The sequence below is a fragment of the Brachionichthys hirsutus genome, chromosome 2 (assembly GCF_040956055.1).
Source record: "Brachionichthys hirsutus isolate HB-005 chromosome 2, CSIRO-AGI_Bhir_v1, whole genome shotgun sequence".
NCBI lineage: Eukaryota > Metazoa > Chordata > Actinopteri > Lophiiformes > Brachionichthyidae > Brachionichthys > Brachionichthys hirsutus.
Window position 1 is genome coordinate 9,381,813 of NC_090898.1, and position 20,979 is coordinate 9,402,791.

At 41.0% G+C, this 20,979-nt stretch overlaps 1 protein-coding gene across 1 annotated transcript in view; it reads left to right on the forward strand.

Moving 5' to 3' along the window:
* Positions 1 to 20,979, forward strand: part of cpne5a (copine Va) — a 54,051-nt gene that overhangs the window by 17,938 nt on the left and 15,134 nt on the right. Inside the window, exons 5-14 of the mRNA XM_068752760.1 lie at positions 463 to 502; positions 1,502 to 1,516; positions 1,686 to 1,762; positions 10,682 to 10,745; positions 14,421 to 14,524; positions 14,732 to 14,836; positions 16,939 to 16,980; positions 17,150 to 17,225; positions 18,980 to 19,033; positions 19,535 to 19,596. Coding sequence (XP_068608861.1) covers positions 463 to 502; positions 1,502 to 1,516; positions 1,686 to 1,762; positions 10,682 to 10,745; positions 14,421 to 14,524; positions 14,732 to 14,836; positions 16,939 to 16,980; positions 17,150 to 17,225; positions 18,980 to 19,033; positions 19,535 to 19,596 — 639 coding nt within the window. The remainder of the gene's footprint in view (positions 1 to 462; positions 503 to 1,501; positions 1,517 to 1,685; positions 1,763 to 10,681; positions 10,746 to 14,420; positions 14,525 to 14,731; positions 14,837 to 16,938; positions 16,981 to 17,149; positions 17,226 to 18,979; positions 19,034 to 19,534; positions 19,597 to 20,979) is intronic.

The following is a 20,979-nucleotide window of genomic DNA, read 5'->3' on the forward strand; positions in this document are numbered from 1 at the left end:
TACAACTCTGGAAGCAGAAAAGGAGGAAGCGCATCCCCTCGCAATTAATGTATCTCATTTACATCTGTCTTTATCACAGAGGTGGGAGCCTGGGCACACTGAGCCTTAATTACTTTTACATTGTGTTTGAGTGGCAGATGCACAAAAACCTTTTCTGTTTTGGTGGATTGTTCCAGAACTATTCCCTCGGCATAGTGCTAAAATTACATTCATAAACTATAGGATGGCTTCCTTCATTACATGTCACATTATTGCTTACTGTTTCTTTTAGTTGGCTGGGCCCCTTTGAGTTTTCACTGACCCAGATGGGTGATTGATGGAGAGAAATTGCCCACGCTGCAGCCAGTGCTGTGTAATAAGAGTCTGTATTAATTCGTTAGGTCTTGGGTCATGTGTCTCCCCCCCCCCACTCACACACACACATACTTACCCTCATGACTTGTGTCCTTTTTGTATTCTCAGGTACGATATCGATTCTAAAAGTCCAGATCTGGCAAAGCATGTAAGTGAAGGATGCTTTTTTTAAGGATCAAGGGGTGACATTAGCACACGTCTCTAGTGTGTAGGTTTTATGCAAATCAAAGCCTATAGCATACAAATGTTCAAATATATTGATATATTAGTTTAGTCTAAAAAATAAATACATGCAAATTCTTCCTTGCATTGTACATTAGTGACCCCATTTTAAATTTAACCAGATCCATTAACTTTAAAACCTTTACTCTTAAAAACAGTGCATTAGTATGTTCTCTAAATCCTACATTGTACACAATTCTTCTAGCTCTTTTTTGTAAAATACAAAGAGGCTGGATTTTGAAATGAGGTACTTTATTCCTTCAGAGCCATACTAATCAGAGTTTCGCACCCTCATTACCTTCGTTTAATGAGAAATGAAGCATCGCACATCATTATCAAAGCTTCTCAACATATTTTCCTGTGTGCTCTGTGGTGTTATCTGCAAATTAGATTTTCAATTCCAAGACAGCATACAGTTTATTCAAAACAACAGACATTTATTTAGATAGGCAGTGCTTTATTCTAGAACATTCACTCAGGTGAAGGTATGTTTAGGCTAAAAGCTTTGATAAATGGCTCACACTCTAAAGAATATATTTGAAGTGCTTGGTTTGCATACTACCAAAATCTTCATTATTTATGCTGTAATCTCTGTTATGCTTTTATTGTTGCTTTTATTGTTGTGCTGCATGCTCTGGAAACAAACCATTACATATTTAAAACTCTCTTCGCGTTTGCTGCTTTTCATTCCTCATGAGCTTTCACTCTCCTATTTTCTTTTCTCAAGACTCTGTGTCTTCCCCCTCTGCTGTTTCATTCTGCCAGCCTGCAGCTTCAACTATCTTCAACTCTTCTCTCTTGCACTTGTTTCATGGCAGTCTGGTATTTTGAGTTGTGTGCCTTCTGTTCCATGATCTGCTCTGTTGTGTCACTGCTGCTGCCTGGTCTCTCTCCTCCTCCTCCTTCTCCTCCTTCACCCTGGAAGCCGGCCGACTTTAACGTACGTGTCTGCCTCAGACGTGCAAATTTATAACGGCACAATGCTAATAACAATGCTTAACTCCTCACCGACTCTGCTTGTTACCCCCCCGTGATCCACCTGAACGCCCCTGTCCTTTGCCCCAAACCTACGTCTCTCTCCATCCCACTTTATGCTCCCCCCATGGCAGGATTTCCTGGGACAGATCCACTGTACACTGGGAGAGATTGTGGGCTCACCTGCCAGTCGCTTGGAGAAAACTCTCGGGTAAGTGTTCAATTACTGTGTTCACAATCATCCAACAAGTCTAAGAGCCATTCCGAGCAAAGTAGTGCTTTTTCCTTTATCTTCTCAAGGTGACAAAAAGAAGAGCTTTAACTTTGCAAACACAAGTTCCCAGATATTATCAGATAATGAAAACCCAACGCCACCCATTCAAATCTGACATGTCTCCTGCTGGATTTGCGCGTTTCAGTAAAGACGAGGGGGGTGATGAATATGCCTGTCTTCTAGAGCCATTTGCATCATATATTACTCTGCAAGATTAGACCTATGTGCTTGGATGGAAATGGGTAATTGAACATGACCAGGGGCTTCCTCAATAAAATTACTGTCATTAAGGAGGTGATCTCGCCCAGAGAGTGAATTGAATTCAGCGAGAGACACATGCACAATCAACTCAGATGAAATCTAAATGGGGGAAATATAGACCCTGAAGCCAATGGCACCCACGGATGGTTGCCTGAGTTATGCTTGTCTTTTTAGTGAGTGAGAAGGATGGTCTGAATAAAAGTGAAGGTTGTTTTTGTGCATAGGAATGTAAAGTTCAGTGTGTGTGTGTGTGAAATATGAGGCGGTGCTGGCCCCAGCAGTAGGGGGTTTGTGTGAACAACAGGGCTTTGGACTTGACCTCTGCAGCGGACTGGTGGCTATGGATTACAGAGCTCGGTGCCTCTCAGCTCTGAATGAGAAGGTGAGCAGGATCAAGAGACCGTCTTCACCAGTGTATTGAAATCTAGGCTTCACTGGCCACATCAGAGACAAGCAGGAGGCTCAGTAGCCCCCCGAAGAGGATGGTTTTACAGCTTCAGTGTGGCACCTTGTTCTCCAACGAAACTGCATTGATGCGACACCCAATAGAGGGCGATGATGATTTAGCTGTTGCTGTATAGACCACTGTTCATGGAGGAACTGGGGAAATAAGGTCTTATGCACTGCTGTTAACTCCCCCAACAGCTCTTATGTCAGCAACATTTCAGACATGGGGAAAGTAGGTTGCTCTTTTTTCTTTTCTCTGTTCCTGATGATGCTCAATTAAGGCTGCCGTTTAATGAAGCCGTGTGGTTTTTGATCAGCTGAACAGTGTCCATGGGTGATGGCGTCTCCCTCCTCTCCTCTTATGCACAATAGCTCAGAAGTTGCTTAATGGCCATGTGCTCCAATTCCTTGTCATGCTTTCTGACACTGGCTCTCTGGATGGAGTTTTTTTGGAATGGCTCCTGCAGGGACTGAGAAAATCTGTTAGCCATGCTTAAACAAGGCTTGCCAAGACACGCTGCAGCGAATAACCTACTTAAGAAGCACATCAGCACCCCCTCTCCCAATTTTCCAGATTCCGTATCTCATTTATTCTCCGTCCTTCCATCCAGCATATTCTTTTTTCCTAGTTTGAGCCCTTTTTCGTCATTGTATCGTCCAATTCATTTTGTTCCCCAAACCTCCGCCCCTCTCTTATTTTTGCCTTGCTTTTCCTTCCTCCTCCATCTAGCATTCTAGCACATGCACACAAATGTTACTAACCAACCTAATCCTAACCCGAACCACAATACACCTACCAATGAAGTTGGCCGGCTGAGTCAGAGCTACACAACGGCATATCCCCGGAGACAGACCAAATAAAGACTTGCCACAGGTTTAAATAATGATTGGGAGTCAGAGTTCAGGTTTTATGAAACTGAAAATGTGTAAGTTTATTCTGCTGATACTTTAAATGAAGTGAGAGAAAGTGGCCCTGGGTTTCTTTGCTTGTTTGCCCATCTTATTTAACTGGTAGGTGAAGTGTTTTAGACAGCTTACAGTAATCAGCATCCTCTGCCTCGGGACATCACACACAATTAGAGCATTCTGCTGCCTCGCTAAATGTCCTATTTGGGTTCCGAGGCAAAGCATTAACAAGAGGTTGCTCTCAAATAATGAGCGTTCCTGCTTAGGCATGGAAAACCCAACCGTGCTGATAGGACAAGAACACTTTTTGTCTGATAAAACCGAGAATTGTTCTGTAAAATTTTGGCTTCGTAAATGGCAAATAGCCCTTTCGGTTAAATTGCTCCCCCCCCCCTTTTAATGTCTCTTCAAAGACTTTTGTGTTGTGCAAAATTTTCCAACTTTTCTCCACCATTTTAAAATATTTTATTTAATAAATATTTTGGTTGTTAAAGGTCTTGCTTTAGCAAGTGCTGCTAATAATAAGGCCATTTAAATGTGTTCTAACAGTAATAAATGAGACCTCTGGAGCAAAGTGCAGGCAAAGAAAGGCAAATACATTTTTTTTTGTGTGTGTTTCTTTTCTTTTACACCAGAAAGTGTTCATTTCTGACATGACAACACACTGGCATCTGCTGGAAGGTGATGTAAAATGTCCGAAAGGGAGTCCCGGTGCCGCGGTTTAACACCCCCTCATTGTTAATATCTATTCAATGGCTGTCGCTACGCTGATTGCAATCTATAGCACTGACCACCCCACTGGAGGTCAGCATGACCCTGTGTAAGATGATTTGCATATCATTAGTCACTGCATCACACCAGGGAAGGGACTAAAGGTGCAGCGGCTCTGTAACACAGCAAATCTGCTGTAATTTGATGCATAAATTGCTATACAACAGAATGAGACAGACAACTGGGCATTTACTGTGGCCCCTGATAGAGAAGGATGTCGTATTCACAGGAGGATAAAATTGGCTTGTTGTAGCTTCTAGAGAAGGGCTGTGTTCATTATCCAAAGAGCGCAAAGCGACGAATGGGAGCACCGTTAAAACTATGGGAAAGAAAACTCTTCAGTTTTATCTTTCTTGGCCGAAACGAGCAGGTTTTTAGTTTGATGAGATCTTCATGTATTTAGATGATAAATCAAGCATCGGAATGATTAAAGCCCCTCTCGCGTGACCTCATTATATCACTACATTCACATGAAAAGGAATACATTTAGCATTTAATGTTGTTTCACTTTTACAGTTTATAATGAGGAAGCGGCATCTCGCCTCAGCTCATCACCTCCTGGAGCTTTGTTGTGCCTTTTGATCCAAACACTCAGGCTACCCTTTTGTGTCTGTGTGTGCTTTGGGTGTCGCACTGTGACATGGATGCGTTCCCATCAGACGTACATTAAAGTTAGGTAAATCTCATCCAGAGGCACAAGAGCACTTTTTCTTTTGCATCTGCATGACACCAGGGAAGTGAAACTGTGCTTCGAGTGTGACAGAGCTCCATTAATAACAGGATTATTTTTCTACACTGAGATGCATCCTCAAGGGAGCTGAGGTATCCAGTGAATAGCACCCAACGGGTTACCCAAAACATCTACAATAAAAGAAATAAAGGGCTTCTGGGAACGAAAAGCTGGCATTTTAGCCAGGTTTTTAAATACTCTTATGCACAAACTTACACATTCCAAACAGTTCACACTTTCAATAAAAGCTGCATGACAGGACTGCAAGCCAGTCAGAACACGAAATACATTATATTAACTACAATGTACATATTCAGGATGGTTAAAAGAAAACTGACAGCATGTCAGATCTGATGCTTTATCGATTCATAAACTAAAAATAGCAGCATATTTAATTTTGAACATACTAGCATTCTGTGAAGCGTCCGTTGGCTGGATTATTTTACACTGTACACTACAACAGCAGCACAAGTGGATTGTTTGATTGATTACAAATAGAAAATGCAAGTTCCAACCCGTGAAATAATTTGTGTATTATTTGAACTTAATGATATGAATACTCTGTTAATAAATGTTCATTTGAATTAATTATAGCCTCATTTTGAAGTGCTGCTTATCCGCATTAGAAAAAGATATCAGCTTGATATTTAATGTCTGTTAAACCAGCGGTAAATTAACAATTTACACGCAAAACATACCATGGAAGCAGGGTTAAAAGCTTGGTAGGGTTTGCAGGATTATTGATAAAGCGACCAAGCAAGGATAGATCCCACCTTGATGCCTAAGGCTGAAATACACAAGATTAGCAGCACGATTAATTTCAAACATTCAGCCTTGTCGGCCGGCAGGGTAGAAAGGTTGGCAGGGTTATTTCCACGAAGAAACAACCAAACAAACAAGCAAGCCAGTAAGAGACCAAGGAAGAACTGAATCAAGTTCCAGACATAGATCAGAATGGCCGAAAGGCAAAAAAGGATGACATTTTCCTGACAATGTGGTTTCATACTTTCTACCTCATTCCCAAATGTAGCGAAAGTACCGAGTCTACCGACACACATTCTTTGCTCCTGGTTGTTATGTATATTTGTCTTCTACATTCAGCACCACATGTTTTTGAGCTATTTACTTGAATTGTGCTCATTCCAACAAAGCTTCAAAAAAAAGCTTAGCAGAGGTTGCCTGTAACTTGCCTGCTTTAAATACACACCATGCAGCTCCCCTCGCAGCAGCAGCAGGAAGCAGCTCGCGTTTGGCTCAAAGAGGAACACATTTAGGTGTTCTGGTGTGCGTTTTGAATTAGCCGCTGCACTATCCTGCTGAGGTGAAGGATTATGGATGTTTATCGGTGTATGAAGATCAAGGGGATTAGGGGTATAATCCCATTTGAACCCACATAGAATTTTGTCAACCTTGTCTAATTCTGTTCTACTCTGATCTGCCTACTGCCCAAACGTTTTCAGCGGCACAAAGCCAGATTACCTCCATCTCTGTTGGTCTTTGATTAAATTTGAACCAGTTAGTTTTTCATTTACCAGCATCCTCTGGTTAATATGAAAGATTCAGCCATTGACGTTTCTAACCTGGCTAGATTAACTGAACTCATTCTTTCGCATAGTGACAGCTATCTGATTCCTATTGCACTCCGCCTTGCCTTATTCCTAAATGTGAAATTGTAAAGTACATTTTTAGCATGATAACACTGCAGTTTTGTCTTGTAGAAATATATGTAGATCCAGCTGCAGAGCAAAAATAAAATGTTCTTGTTTCTGGGCTCTCTCTCGTATTGTTAAACAGACAACCCCCCCGCCCCCCCCACTCTAATATGCGCGATACGTCGCAGCATTGTTAAATATCAAGACCATTCCTCATCCTAATGACCTAATGTGAATGGCATCAACAATTGCTCCCGTCTCCGTCCTTGGACTTTAATCTCACCAACCTCCACACACATCACCTCCACACTGAAAAAGCAATGGTGAATACATGTGTTGTGAATCACCATTATAAGACAGCCACTGCCTCTCAATGAGAATCTACAGAGGCCATGCATTCAGCCAGAACATGTGTGGTCTAATAAGTCATGCACAGTGATCCCTCGGGCTTGTTTTTGTTAGCAATCAGTGACTTTAATGTGTTCACATATTCTTAACGGCATTCTAAAGAACTGCAGTAACTGTGGCATATATCAAGTAATTGATGCTGAAATATGCTCCTTGATCTCATTCCATTCAACTGATCAAACAGGATCTGCCAAAATGTCTGTAGCTAACTCTGTTTGAGCACAAGCAGTATTTCTTCCTCCGTTTTCTTTCTTCTCTAGGTAAAGAAAGTGTCGCAACGTGGCCCTATTTCACTCTGCCTTTACTTATTGGTTTTCTTTTCTAAATTGTATCTGATCCTCTGGGCTTCCACCACACAGAGGTAATTGCAGAGGATATCGCTTGACTGAAGCTAATATGGCATCATGTGAAGCCCTCTGAGGCTTTCAGATAATGCATCTCCTCAACTGGCATCAGATTGGTCAAGACCATATGGCATGGTGTCTGCTGAGTGCCGAGGGAAGACCGTAAGTGACTGTATGAATTATTGAGAGGCTGTGATTGGTGTTTGGTATCCTAGCTACTTAGCATGTAGGGAGTGCACTCACCTGCATTGTGGAGATTGAGGAAAGATTTAAGCCTCTTTTATATCACATTACCCATTCATTGGAAGCGTAGAAACCACGGATGACCACAGAGCCATCAGTCTGCACAAGATCATCTCTTCTTTAACTCCTTAAATTTGGTTGTGAGTTCTGTTCCTACAAGATAAAAATCAAGTAGCCTGAGCCAATATAAATGCAGATGCTTTTGTTGTTCTATTGTGTTGTACAAACATTTACTTCACCTTCTATTGCTAGTTTAGTGCACTCATAACAAATAGCCTCACTCGGGCCTGTGTGGAGATGCAAGGTGCCTGAAACTGATCCGATTATAAGATTGCTACATTGTGATGTTAATGTTGAACACTAAAGACGTCTTCTATTTATTTTGCACTGAAAATAGTTTGGTGGATATTTCAGTCTTGCGTGAATGCGACATAAAGAAGAAAGAGCTAATAGTAGTCAACATAAAGAGTGTCTCGGACCATAATTGTTTGATGTAGTTCATCAACGGATCAGCATGAAATGTACAATATGTCAAAACAACTACTACATCTCAGGCTTTTTAGCAGTGCGATAAGTGAATTATGCACAACAATCTCACATTCTTTACAGAATTGATGAAAAGTGTTAATCGGAGACAGGAGATACGAAATATTCTGTCAGATATATGCATCGCTGTCAAGAACAGAACACAATAGAAAAGAGAAGCGAAGAGAAGGAGAGGAGGAGAAGCTAATGATGTAAACTGCATCAGAAAGTTACAGAAGCTTTGACCAGCTTATCTGATTGTGATATCAAAATATGACACTTAACATTGCTAAAACGTGACCAAAGTGAAGTAAAATACAGAGACCTTTTATACAGTATTCATTGATCTATTTATAAGCTAGATGATGTAATGCACGGATTATGTTGTGTTGTTTTGTTGGGGTGAGGTTTTCCTAACTGTGTGAAACATCTCAAAAACATTTTGGTAGTTTGTTTTCACCATTTAAGTAATGATATGTTTCAACAGTGGCAGATTCTTTGCAGACAAAGATGACACACAAACATGACCAACTGATTAAAGCACATCAGCTTAGAAGGTCTGCACTGCAACAAAGGCTTGCACAGCAGCAGATTTCACATGATTTCATCATCAAAGCGCTTTCCCCGCTACGGAAACCTGAACAAGAACAGCGTGAATGAGACCTCTTGATGCCAGACACTTCATATCACCGGATGACAAATTTGAGCACAGAAGCTTTGAGAACTGGCACAACTCCGGGCAGTTTAAGAGGATTTGTGCACCACACAAAGATGACAGGAACTGTCTTTGTTCATTTAGTGCTTGTTTCCTCTTCAAGTTAACTCGTCAGGGGAAAATGCCACACTCAATAATGCATGGCTAATTTAAAAAAAGTCCATTGCCCTTTTGGTACCTGCTGTCATCTCAGTGGCAGAGATGAGAGACGGGTGATGTAACTCTCTATGTGTCCATGGCGGATATTTTACCGATCACTGTATCACAGTTTCTAGTCTGAATGTAGCGCCGGTCATCATTGAGCCCTGATGGTGATGACTCGGCCTGTGGACTGCCCGGGGTTTCCTGGACCCTGTGGTTGGGGGGGGGGGGGGGGGGTACTAGCACTTTGAGGCCTCAGCAAATTGCCTGATGGCGACTCTGAGTGGAACATAAATAATTCAAGGTCGGTTAATTCACCTTGAGATTGGTCTCCATGGTGCTTGAGGATCGAGAATGAAGTGCACCTGTCCTCTCAGAGTGCGATAGCTTCATTTCAAAGCCGATCTTATTTGAGGCCCGCGCTGTGATTTTGCCTTGCAAACCATGGTGAGCATGCAGCTTTTGCTGTCGGATGATTTTGGACAGTGGATTTATAATGAGGTATTGATCGCAAGTTGACACATTGGGGGTGTAATTGCTTTGATGGGGCATTTGGATCCTTTTATTGTGTTTGAGAAACCTGAGTGAGGCCAGTAAAGGTTAATGGAAGCATCCTGTACCGCCCTGTGCTGACAGATTAAAAAGTGATTTCCACTCTTTATCTCTTACTAGGGTCTCTGGCATAGTCAGTACTGTATAATCTGTCGTTTCTGGTTCATGCTTTAGGTTCTATTTGTAAATAATGCAGGTTTTTGCTGCTGGAGTCAAAGACCACCTCTGACGTAGCACTGTGGAGTACAGAATCAGGTCAGCTGCCACAGCTTGATGGGGACCTGAATCAAGTGTGACCTTCTAATAAATATCCTCCAGCTTAGACCACAGCAGGGCTCATGTATAATTTCCTTCTACATCTGCAAGAATGACAGGCGAGTCTGCAGGTGAAGTGTCAATGTATGATGGGAAAGTAGATATGTGGTCTTGCTCTGAGTTGGCAGGGATGGTGTCTGACTTCTTCTCACAGCTTGGTGGGATTGGTTAAAAAAAATAAAAAAATCTAAGTTTGTACTGTTACAGACACCATTTAGGCCGAGCTCTGGAGCAATGTCTCTATTTTTTGTTAGCACCCTTGGGTTGGCAAGCTACTGAAGAGGTGATGCATAAGACACGGACATGCAAGAACCCCCCCGTTCACTACGGTACGTCTTGATCATGTGCTGGAGCAGAAGTCTGTGGTAAACAACTGCAGGCCTGCAGAGCTTTTAAGTCTAGAGCAGTGCCGTCAAAACTGGATCAGAGCAGTTCTGTGGCTCAGCAGTTTTATTCAACAATGAATGGAAAAAAAAAAAAAAACAAGTCAGTATTTATAACTTGCTTTTGATTCAGTCACAGTGGTGAAACTAAATATTGTGATCATTAGTGCTGTCAAACTGTCACACTAATGCTACTTAATCTTTATATAATGCATATGTATTAAATTAAAGCAATTTTATGTAAAATAATCCTCCATTATCAGCTTGGAATGAAATGTTTAACTGCAGTCTTATCACTTTTTTTTTTTGATGATTATTATTGCTGTCTTTTGGACATGGCATACAGGAGGTGAGAAATTAAAACTATAGAGTGAAAAAATATTTGAGAAATGTAGTACAATTGTGTGTAAAGTCTTTGACTCCATTTCAAAGTGATTGACCTACGACATATTTCTTTTTACAGCGGCATACCTGGAAAAAAATGTGGGACCATCGTCTTATCGGCTGAGGAGCTGGGAAACTGCAGAGTAAGTCTGATCATTTCTAATGTGTATATATATATATATATATATATTTTTAAACTATGTACAAACTAGGCTTTTAAGTCGTCAATATTTATTTTCTAATGTTAACTGCTTTAGTTGAAACAGGCAATTTAATAATGGTGGTTTAGAGGGTAACGGAACAGGAACATAATAATTTTACTGTAGCTGATTATCATTGTAGAATGTTATTGTGAAATTGTTTGTGACACAGCAAGGAAACGATAAATTTCGTTCCATACACATAATGTACATTTAGCAATTTTAACAAGCCCGCTGTGGTGAAGTGGGCTGTTTAATGGCCTCGAATTCAGTAAGATATATTGTATCATAACTGCCCTCCATTAAATCAATAGGCTATGCTGTGCCACAATGCAAATGCATTTCTCATTTGAAATTTTGTGTACATAGTGAGTATTGAATTGAGTTTGAATTGCTATTTAATGAGGCCGCTTTCATTCCAATCACTAAAATAGGCATCTCTTCCTGTCTGTGGCGTGTTAAACTATATGCGTCCACTAATCCCCATTGGCTTTCTCTCTGCACTGCCAAATGATGGTAGTATATAATCACATTATGCTGCAAGTAGAGAGGAGGACATATTGGCCCGAACTGCCCCTCCCTCAGAGGTAATAAATCAAATCTCTTGAGCTGCAACTATTGTGAAAATGTTTGATGATATCCTAACGAATATGCATCTAATGATTAAAAGCTTGAAGAAAAAAAGTGTCACTTAAGTTCTTCTTGGAAGAATCATTAAGTAATTGACTGACAAATAAGATGAATTCCTAATGTGGTCTTGACTGGATTGAGCTTGACAATCACTGAGGTTGCTGTGAGCCACCAGGTGCATTGCACATGCAATGATGATAGATTAAGGATAATCACTGCGAAGCACCACTTCAAGAAGTGGCTTTGTAATATAAATGCAAATGATCATCACTTGTACAAATGATTGTTTTCTTTGTCCCAGACTCAAGAGAAGCCTGGACTTGACATGTTATCCTGGACCTGCCCAGTTTTCACATAATGAAATCCTGAATGAAAATGTCTTAGGTCGGAGTAAAGCACTGGAAACACAGGGAAGGAACAGTTTAAGGGGGGGGGGGGGATTATGTGTGTCTGGGATATCCATCTCCGTCTGGATGGTGTTTACTTTGTGCTCCACCTGTGATGAATATAAGGGAGTTAGCAATATCGCTGCTTTGCCTGAGGTACACAACACAACTGTTGTTTGCGGAAACGAAAAACCAGCATAGAATTGACTGGGGACATTTTGCAGTGACGGTTAAGGAAGAGGCGGGTTCATCTCACCCCTTCCATATTTGCCAGATGTCATTAAACAGAGCAACAACCTCTGCAGGGATCAAAGGCTTCCTCCAGGTTCTCGTTAGCTCTGCCACATATGACATGCTGAGCTTGGCTGACTCGCTCAGATGCAACTTACCGCCACAGCTGCAGGGCTGATTTAACTTGTAAAGTAATCCACACAACATTTTAGACCAGATGTAGAACACGGCGTAGCCATCTAACTCTTGTCCTCACCAACAAGTCCAATTACTATTGATTTTACAGATTATATGGTGTATATCCCTGCAGCAAGTATTCTTTTGTTGTAAAATACACTTTTTATTTTTTTACCATTTCTACAATTTCCTTTTTTGTTCTCGTATGTGAAACTGATCTTTGCAATGACAAAAATCCATCACCCGAGGGTTGAATAAAATACAAGTACTACATGAAGGGAGTGATGCTTGAAGCAGAGGAACTGTGTTAATTTCTAATTAATATAGTCATTTTGATTTATTTGGTGATTCACTACAGCATCCAGTCCTGATAAAGCGATTTATACGCTAATGTAACATGAATTCAATACACTGCATATCAGTCTACCTCATGCTCCATGCAGGGAAGACTTTGTCGAGCAGAGGGATAGAAACAAAGATGCAGCCTGCATTCAGTATTCCCCTGATGCTCTTAAACCTCTGTGGCTGCAATGAATGTTCTGCCTTTGCCCCTCCTTAATGAGAGAAAACTGCCTCGCACCGAAGTTGGTTATGTGTTATCTGTGCCTAATAAAGGCTTAAATCACTGTGTTACCATGATAGTGTAATTGTAGATGCTATATTAGGGCTCTGAGGATAGTTATAGGCTGTCTCTATTTTTAAGGGCTTGCATATCTGAACAAAGTAAACTCCTCCAACATATTATGTGTGTTTCTTTTTTTTAAAATCAACAAACTGAACTAAATTCAACTTTGTACTAAAAACCCACCAAGGCAGATCTTGACACAATTTCAGGTGCAGACCGCACAGTGGATGGCTAATCCCACCTAACTATCTACACCAATTGGAAATCTTCAATTAATTTATGCACCACTTATCGTGTCAGTACGAGCACAGATTACATTTAGTATGATAGAACAAAATGAGAAAGGAGTAGATATACACCAGCTCTTCTTTATTTCACCAAAACAAACTTTTTAAATCATGAACCATTTTAGAAACAACAGCAATAGTCACATTATTTGAAATTCTTTTTTTTTTTAGGTAAAATGCTTACATATAACTACATATTCATGCCATGTAATCTCTGTCTTTCATCAGTTGCCTCCCAGATAAAGGCTGCCCTGTGTCCTCTATATGTCAATGGGATAACCTGATGTGATGGGGGGGTCAGTGTGGGGCTGTTCAGTGTCAAGGCACAGCACTGATGTGGGTCAAAGCAATCGATGGAGTCCCTGTACGGCGCCATGCTGATTCAAATCGGGCAGCTGCACTACAAAACCTAAAGTCCAGAGAGACCACGGTAAAACAGTGGTTCTTCTCTGCTAGGCGAAGGATCATATGGTATCTCATCTCATTATTTACTGGCAGATATTTCATATAGGTGCCTGAGAACTGCGTTAACTTGTTGAAAAAGAATAGAATATGTCTCCTTTCAGATATGAAGTTGAGACATTTGACTCACACATGTCGTCTGCAGGTTCACAGTGTTTCAAAGAACAGTCATGCAAATCACAGGATGAAGAACACCTTGCAGAGGTTTTCCAGTCTGTGCCGTTGTGCAGCCTCTTGGCTCTACAATAGACACCAATGCCTTCACAGGAGAATATCAGGAACCGAGAGAGCATTATTGGGCTTGTTCATTGTCCCTGTAATGGCAGTACGCATTGAAATACTGCCTAAATGAGTATAATTATGGTAATGCCAACCTTTCTAGTGTATCATTAGCTGCACTAACACCCTCCGCATCCTTTTTGTACACAGCGCTCCCTATTCCATGTGCAGGATTTTAGAATCCATTTCTGTCCCTCTGCATGTTCTCTAATACTGTTACTATGATTATATTAATCACAACAAGGTGATTAATATCAATTCATATCTTTTTTCCCAGCCAGTGTTGTTATGCAGGAGTTGCATATTAAACACATTTGCAGGTTTTGAAAACTTGAGCCCGCTGTCTGATTTTTGCCCTGCTCTTATTAGGATTCACTCTGCACTTTATTTTTGTTCTGTGCTTTGCTTTTATATCTTGGCACACAGAACAGATAAACAAAGAACAGGCGGCAAGCAACAAACAAAACAACATAGCTTTACTATGCCCTTTACCTTTTTGTCTTTTTATTTCTCTGACTCTTTGCTTCCCTCCTGTCTGTAGGATTATGCCACCATGCAATTCTGTGCCAACAAACTGGATAAGAAGGACTTCTTTGGAAAGTCTGACCCCTTTATGGTCTTCTACAGAAGCAACGAGGATGGCACGTGAGTCTCTCTCTTTCTTTCTTTTCAGCAGAAAAGATGAGTAGGAGGATGAGTAAAGGTTGAGTGGAATAGCTTGTGATACCCCAGACTCAGTGGTATCAATATAAATGCCTTTAGACACAGTCTTGATGGAAAGCATAGATTTTTTACAGTCTCCTTAGAGATGTGTCTCTCAAGAGTTTGACTTCCTGTCAACTGGTGTCTCAGGTTCACCATCTGCCACAAGACTGAGGTCATAAAAAACACGCTGAACCCTGTGTGGCAAGCCTTCTCCATCCCTGTCAGAGCGCTCTGCAATGGAGACTATGACAGGTAGGATGACTGACGATGTGCAATAAAGTGTTCCGAACACTCACACTTGCTCATACACACAACGTGATCTTTCACTGGAAACCGAAGCCACACAGGGTGAATAAGCCCAATGCTATTTTGAAATGGATAACACGGTTTGAATTCACACCCCCATTGTTTTTCTGTCTTTAATTTATCTGCTGCTGAAACAGAGATTAGGGCCAGTCTCTGACTCCATAACAATTTGCAGGTCCCTTAAATGATTTGCCCTTAACCAGCGAGAACCTCTAAAATGGCGTCTTATCTGAATTACTGAGCCTCAAAGAATTAGGAGCAGGAAGAGGTTTGACAGGCGAGAAGGAAAGTGTAGCAAGCCGTGGAGCAAGAGTGGCTGCACTTCCCGTTTCACAGATGTTGACAGGTGGCTGGAACACTAGTGCAGCCTCGCTATCTGTCTTTGTGTGTGTGTGAGAGAGTGTGTAGTCGGCCTTGAGAGTGTGTTTAAGTCATCAAAGAACATGTCAAGCCTCCACCACCACACGGGGTGTCAACAGAGGTTCTTCGTTTTGATCTGGCCTCTGCTCACCTGCTTGGAGAAGTTAATTGGTTCAGACTGAAGGAGTGGAAGCATAAAAGATGCCTGATTCCCTTTGAGGAGTTTGATAGCAAGGGAAATCGACACCAATTTAGGGCATCCCTGGCATTTTGTGAGAAATAACAGTTTGCACTGCCTTTGTTTGAATTGGAGCGAGAGCAATTTTAATTTAATACCTTGCTGCAAATCACATTTTTTTATTAAATTAAAATTATAATGGTTTTATAATTGCAGTCGCCCTGGTTTTGATGCATAGTATCAACCAGCATTCAAATAAATAACTGTTTTATTGTAAACGCAGCTTTCACAGAGCAAGTGTTTTTTTCTTGCGTTATTTTTCAAGGTTTTTTCATGTCAAGCCGCTTTCTTTTATGTCGCCCACAAATTCACCTGAAGGAATTTACAATCTGTACAGCATTCAACACCCAGGATCCTGTGGAAGCATCATTCTGGATCCGATCCAGAAGACATTTAGCATGATAGTCCATATCAGAGCCCTTTATGACTGTGATTTCTGGTGAGCGAATTGAATGCATATTTTACAAGATATGATTTTTTTTAAAAGCCTCCATTATAAGTAAACAGGAAAATCCGGATTGCGACAGTATCCGTAATCTGGATCTGAACCAGATAAAATTCGGTGCTAAGATAGAGATACCCACTCAACATGACTGTATCAAATTTCCTAAGCATTGATCAATAATCAATCGAGATATTAGGGAACACATTTTGTAGCTCCACTGACTGTGATGTTAAGTAAATAGATCTTTGAGTTATCTTGCTAAAAGACAATAAACAAACAAACCAACACCGGCAAAAACATAACTGGTCACATGCAGTGTTGCCAAGCAACAGTAATAATTTGAGTGTTTTAGGATCCATATCCAGTTCTCGCCTAATGACATGCAACCTGTTCCTCATCAGTATCCTCATCCACACTAATTTCAGCAGGCATTTTGTTTTCTCTGTGAAACCTAGTCTGATCGCTTCAACAACTCGGTCAGAAATCTGCACACAGCTGCTTGTGGAGAGATCGTATGAGGCCATGCATTCGTTGCTCCCTCAGGCATGACATATCTTTATGAAATCCTCTAGAGTGTGATGTCCTATTCATTTCTAATCTTGTAGTGTGTGCATGTGTTTTAGATTCAAGGGGCATAATCTGTAGAGATTAGTGTTCTGTATGTGATGAAACCCAATTTCATAATCGCTTAGGGTTTTGAAACTCCTGTCGTGTGAGCTTGGCTTCAATCATACGTTGGATATCTCTGAACCCTGTCTTCGTATACGCAAGATGAAAAGAGAACAATTCATTGAACACAAAAAGGAACCCCCCCCACCCTTTTAAATTAAATGCTAGTTTTAAAAAGGTTCAACATTTTTGTTCACTTATATTTGAACCTCTTCTTAAAATATTTTGCATGTAAAAGACACAAAACTCTCTTTAACTCAGGTCAATCAAGCGTTAAGGTATCGGCTGTGCATGTGTATCCTCACACACACTGGACTATATTTGTTTATTTTACAGAACAATAAAAGTGGAAGTGTATGACTGGGACAGAGACGGAAGGTAACACACACTCACAAACCAAATATTGCTTTTTTGTTTTTGTTCATTAATAACATTTTACTCCTCCTTATTGCTGTTAATGTCATTATTAGATCCCCATCTGTGCATCATAACCTTTGCTGTCATATTTTCTTCCTCTTGATTTTTCTCCAATGTCTCTGTTGTTCAGTCACGATTTCATCGGTGAATTCACCACCATCTACAAAGAGCTCTGTCGAGGTCAGAGCCAGTTGAACGCCTATGAGGTTAGTGGAGATTAGCAAGGTCGACACGTTCATCATTCTTTCTTTTTTCCTGCAGAGCACCTTTATTTAAGACATGGTGGTGTAGTGGGATGGCTCTGTTGCCTCACAGCAAAAAGGTCCCATGCGAATGACATGAAACAGTATTAAAGCTGATAATTATGAGTCGTGAGTAGTGATTTGATTATTGAAAGGTCCATGCAGTCTCTGAAGCATTTCGGTAGGACGTTTCAAAGGTACAGAGCAGCTCCTGAAAAGGCTTTGTCACCTCCGGCTCTGGTGCTTGGACGTGTTGAAAGTATGGATGCACCATTAATACAATGGTTGAACAGCTAGTGCACTGAAGCAAGCAACTCCATTTTGGGATACCAGTGTTACAAAACTATTTTTTGATCAAAGAACAGTAGGTGCCCCCTTTGCCTAAGCAACGTCTGTAGAGTTTAATGTCCCCAGGACGATGTCACAGTTTGAGCATGAGGTGTGACTATATTTGACCTCAACAGCGTACCTGTGCTTCTCCTCATTCCATGTGGCGTATGAGAGCTCAGGTGCTGCAGCAGATAAGTAAGGATGTGTCTTTCTTTGGAGAGAATGGGGGGGGGGTGCCTAGATTACTTGAGAGGCTCTAGTTAGTCCCTGCTCATTAAAACACTTGCCATGTTAGATTAGCCTCTGAATTAGTCATGGAGGTGGCTTAAAGAAAGAACAGTGCCAGCGACGAGAGTGAGAGTATTGGGGAAGATGGGGAGAGAGAGAGAGAGAGACAGTTAGTGGCGGGCAGAGTTGCCCGAGTGTCAATTCTGGCATTGTGATTGGTGCATTACTGAAACATGGCAGCCTTTTTCAGGATCTCTCCCAGGTCAGTGCACTTCAATCAGTATCATGATATCTTCAAAACCTCCATGAAGCCACATTTTACTGTTGACAAATGACACATTTTTAATAGGTCACTAGCCGGCAGTGTGCAGCTCTTTTCAGTTTGCTCTGCATGTCATGAACGGGGGTCTCTAGAAATTCGCTCTGCTAGTGGGGAAGACAGCAGCACTAATGCTACAGTAGATTGGTGTAATTGAGGGTGATGGACTGTGGTGACATAACGTGGACCTGTCAGTTGTGATGGCTGCACTGCTGTAAGGGGTCGTCTGTGCTCGAAGAATTAAAGGAGGAGTTCCAGAAAGCACAGAGGCGGAAAGCAGAGAGGAGGAGAAAGGAGGAGAGTGTGCCGTTGTTGACTTTATTATACAGTCCATTTTCCTGCAGGCTCCTGCTTTATGTTTTTCTGCAGTTCGGTATAAGCGGTGGATAAATTTGGCCTTACGAGAGTTTTGAATGTAACACTGATTAAAAGCAGGGAACTGTGTGATCACTCACCAGCCATGTACTTTTTATTATATTGTTATATATTATATTGAACATAATGCTTCACTGAATTTCATTTCACATTATGTAATAGTAAGTAATAGTTAGTACTGAAATGTGAGTTTGGGTTAGGCTTACAATCCAACCATTCCCACGCATGTGGACGTAAAAAATATACAGAACAGCGTAGGTGTTTATGGAGATTCCCCTAATAATCAGTACATACCCCACAAGCCATGACCAATGCTGCCCCAACTCACCGAGTGCAGTTATTGAATTCTGCCCCTGTGTTCCATTACCCCTACAGACACGGAGCAGGGATGTTTGTATTATTTTTCACAAGGTCAGAGAAAATGAATGATGATTTTCCTGTCTTTTCTTTTCTTCCTTTACGACAGGTGGTGAATGCCAAGAAGAAAATAAAGAAAAAGAGATATATTAACTCTGGGACGGTGCGTTCTAGCTCTGAGATAATATAAATGCTCTTGATACATTTAGACCGCTTCCTCGCTTTTGTTTTGCTTTTGTCATGAAATTTCCTCAAATCAGTACTACAGTACTTTACGACAGTAAATAGTTCTGCTAAACGAAATATGTTTTGTCACTGACAGACATGGAATTTATGAATCAAAAAGTGAATTTAATTTGAATTTAATTTGCATGGCCTCAAAATGAATAACCAAGTCCATGGTAATGCCTGAAGGGACTGTCCTCTGTCTTATTAGTGAGTAATAGTGATCACATTATTTACTGCCCTCAATTTTGACTACTCTTATTTTTGCTTGACGATGGTATTAAATTTTGAGGTTAGTAGTCCATCACACCAATCATGCATTCGTGTACAGCCACACTTAACCTTCACTCAGTCACTGGGGTGGTTTGCTCAGAGGTCAGTGTCAATGTGTAGGTTGGTAGATTGTGCTTTGTTATCTCATGAGAGCTTTTATTCTCAGGTGTCCTTGCTTTCATTCAACGTGGAGTCTGAAAACACCTTCCTGGATTACATAAAAGCAGGGTGAGTTCAGTCTTTGTTGTTGTGTATAACCTCTCAGGCAGTGCAATAACACAGAAACCTTGACGACGTGTAAATTAAGTCTCCTCATGTGGGCCTTTGTTACCACACTTGAATGTTTGCGCTTCACTGTGCTTATTTCATGGCCTTGAAAGTTGCTCTCAGAATCGCCTCTGAATGTGGAACGTTTCATTGTGTTCACTTAAGGTGTGTCTGTACAGTTAGAATTTATGACACCACCACAGGTTTGGTTATTGTTATGTTATGGTTCAGTATCTAATTTGAGCATACGTGATATGGTAAACTGAAACTCCCACTGGGCACATGGTGAGAACATCCGGTCAGCTATGTTGAGAAGCGTTGTATTCTGTAATTATATATTTTGAATGAACAATATTTGCTTTTACAAAAATTCAATTCAATTCATCTTTATGTCTATAGCGCCAGATCATAACAGAAAGTTACCTCAAGGCACTTTACAGGTGTAGCAGGGAAAGATAGAACCCAACTTGAGCCACAAGAGCAAGCACTTTGGCGACGGAGGCTCAAAAAACTTCAGTTTAACAGGCAGAAACCTTGAACAGAAACTAAGGCTCATAGTGTGCACCCATCTGTCTTGACTGGTTGGGTTGAAAATGAGAGAGAGAGAGAGAGAGACAGAGGTAGAAAGACAGAGAGACAATGACAGAGAGTAGCAGAGTCAACAACAAAGAGAGGGAGAGAGTGATAGAGAGACAGAGAGAACAGGAGCAGAGAGAAACATAATGTATTTACAGAACATCAAGTGATTCACAACATATGGGCTGCTGAGCAAACCACTGACTAAAGAGCTGCAAGATAAAACTATAAATGCCAATAGGGTTGACAGCCACAGGTCCAAGTTCTGCAACGCCACGGACAGAAAGACCTGCAGACTGAGACAGAAGAGGGACAAACAGAGCGAGCATTAATTGACATTTATGGTATTTTTAACATGCATAACAGTGAAGCAACTGCACACCTGGAGGCAGTGATTTCAATACTGCACACACGTCAGTTTCACGTTACATAGATACAATATTAAAATATCAGTCAGTAGATGTTATTAGTTACTGGCCTGGAATTTCCAATATCAGTAAAGTGTGGCCCCAAAGGGGACGATCTTGTCCACATCCACAAACACAGTGAATGAATATGAATGACAGTGATAAAATATGGATAGGATCTGAGAGCTTAATTAACACCAGGCAGTCACATATGGAAATGTTCCTCAGTGGATCAGTGTCTGCCCTGGTTTGGGTTTTCACTACTTTGCTACTGATGTCTGAGTGTCCCAGATCTGTCTGTTTGGTCTTTCTCCAGATGCACAAATGGACAAACTCACTATACTCACACTGTCACACACAT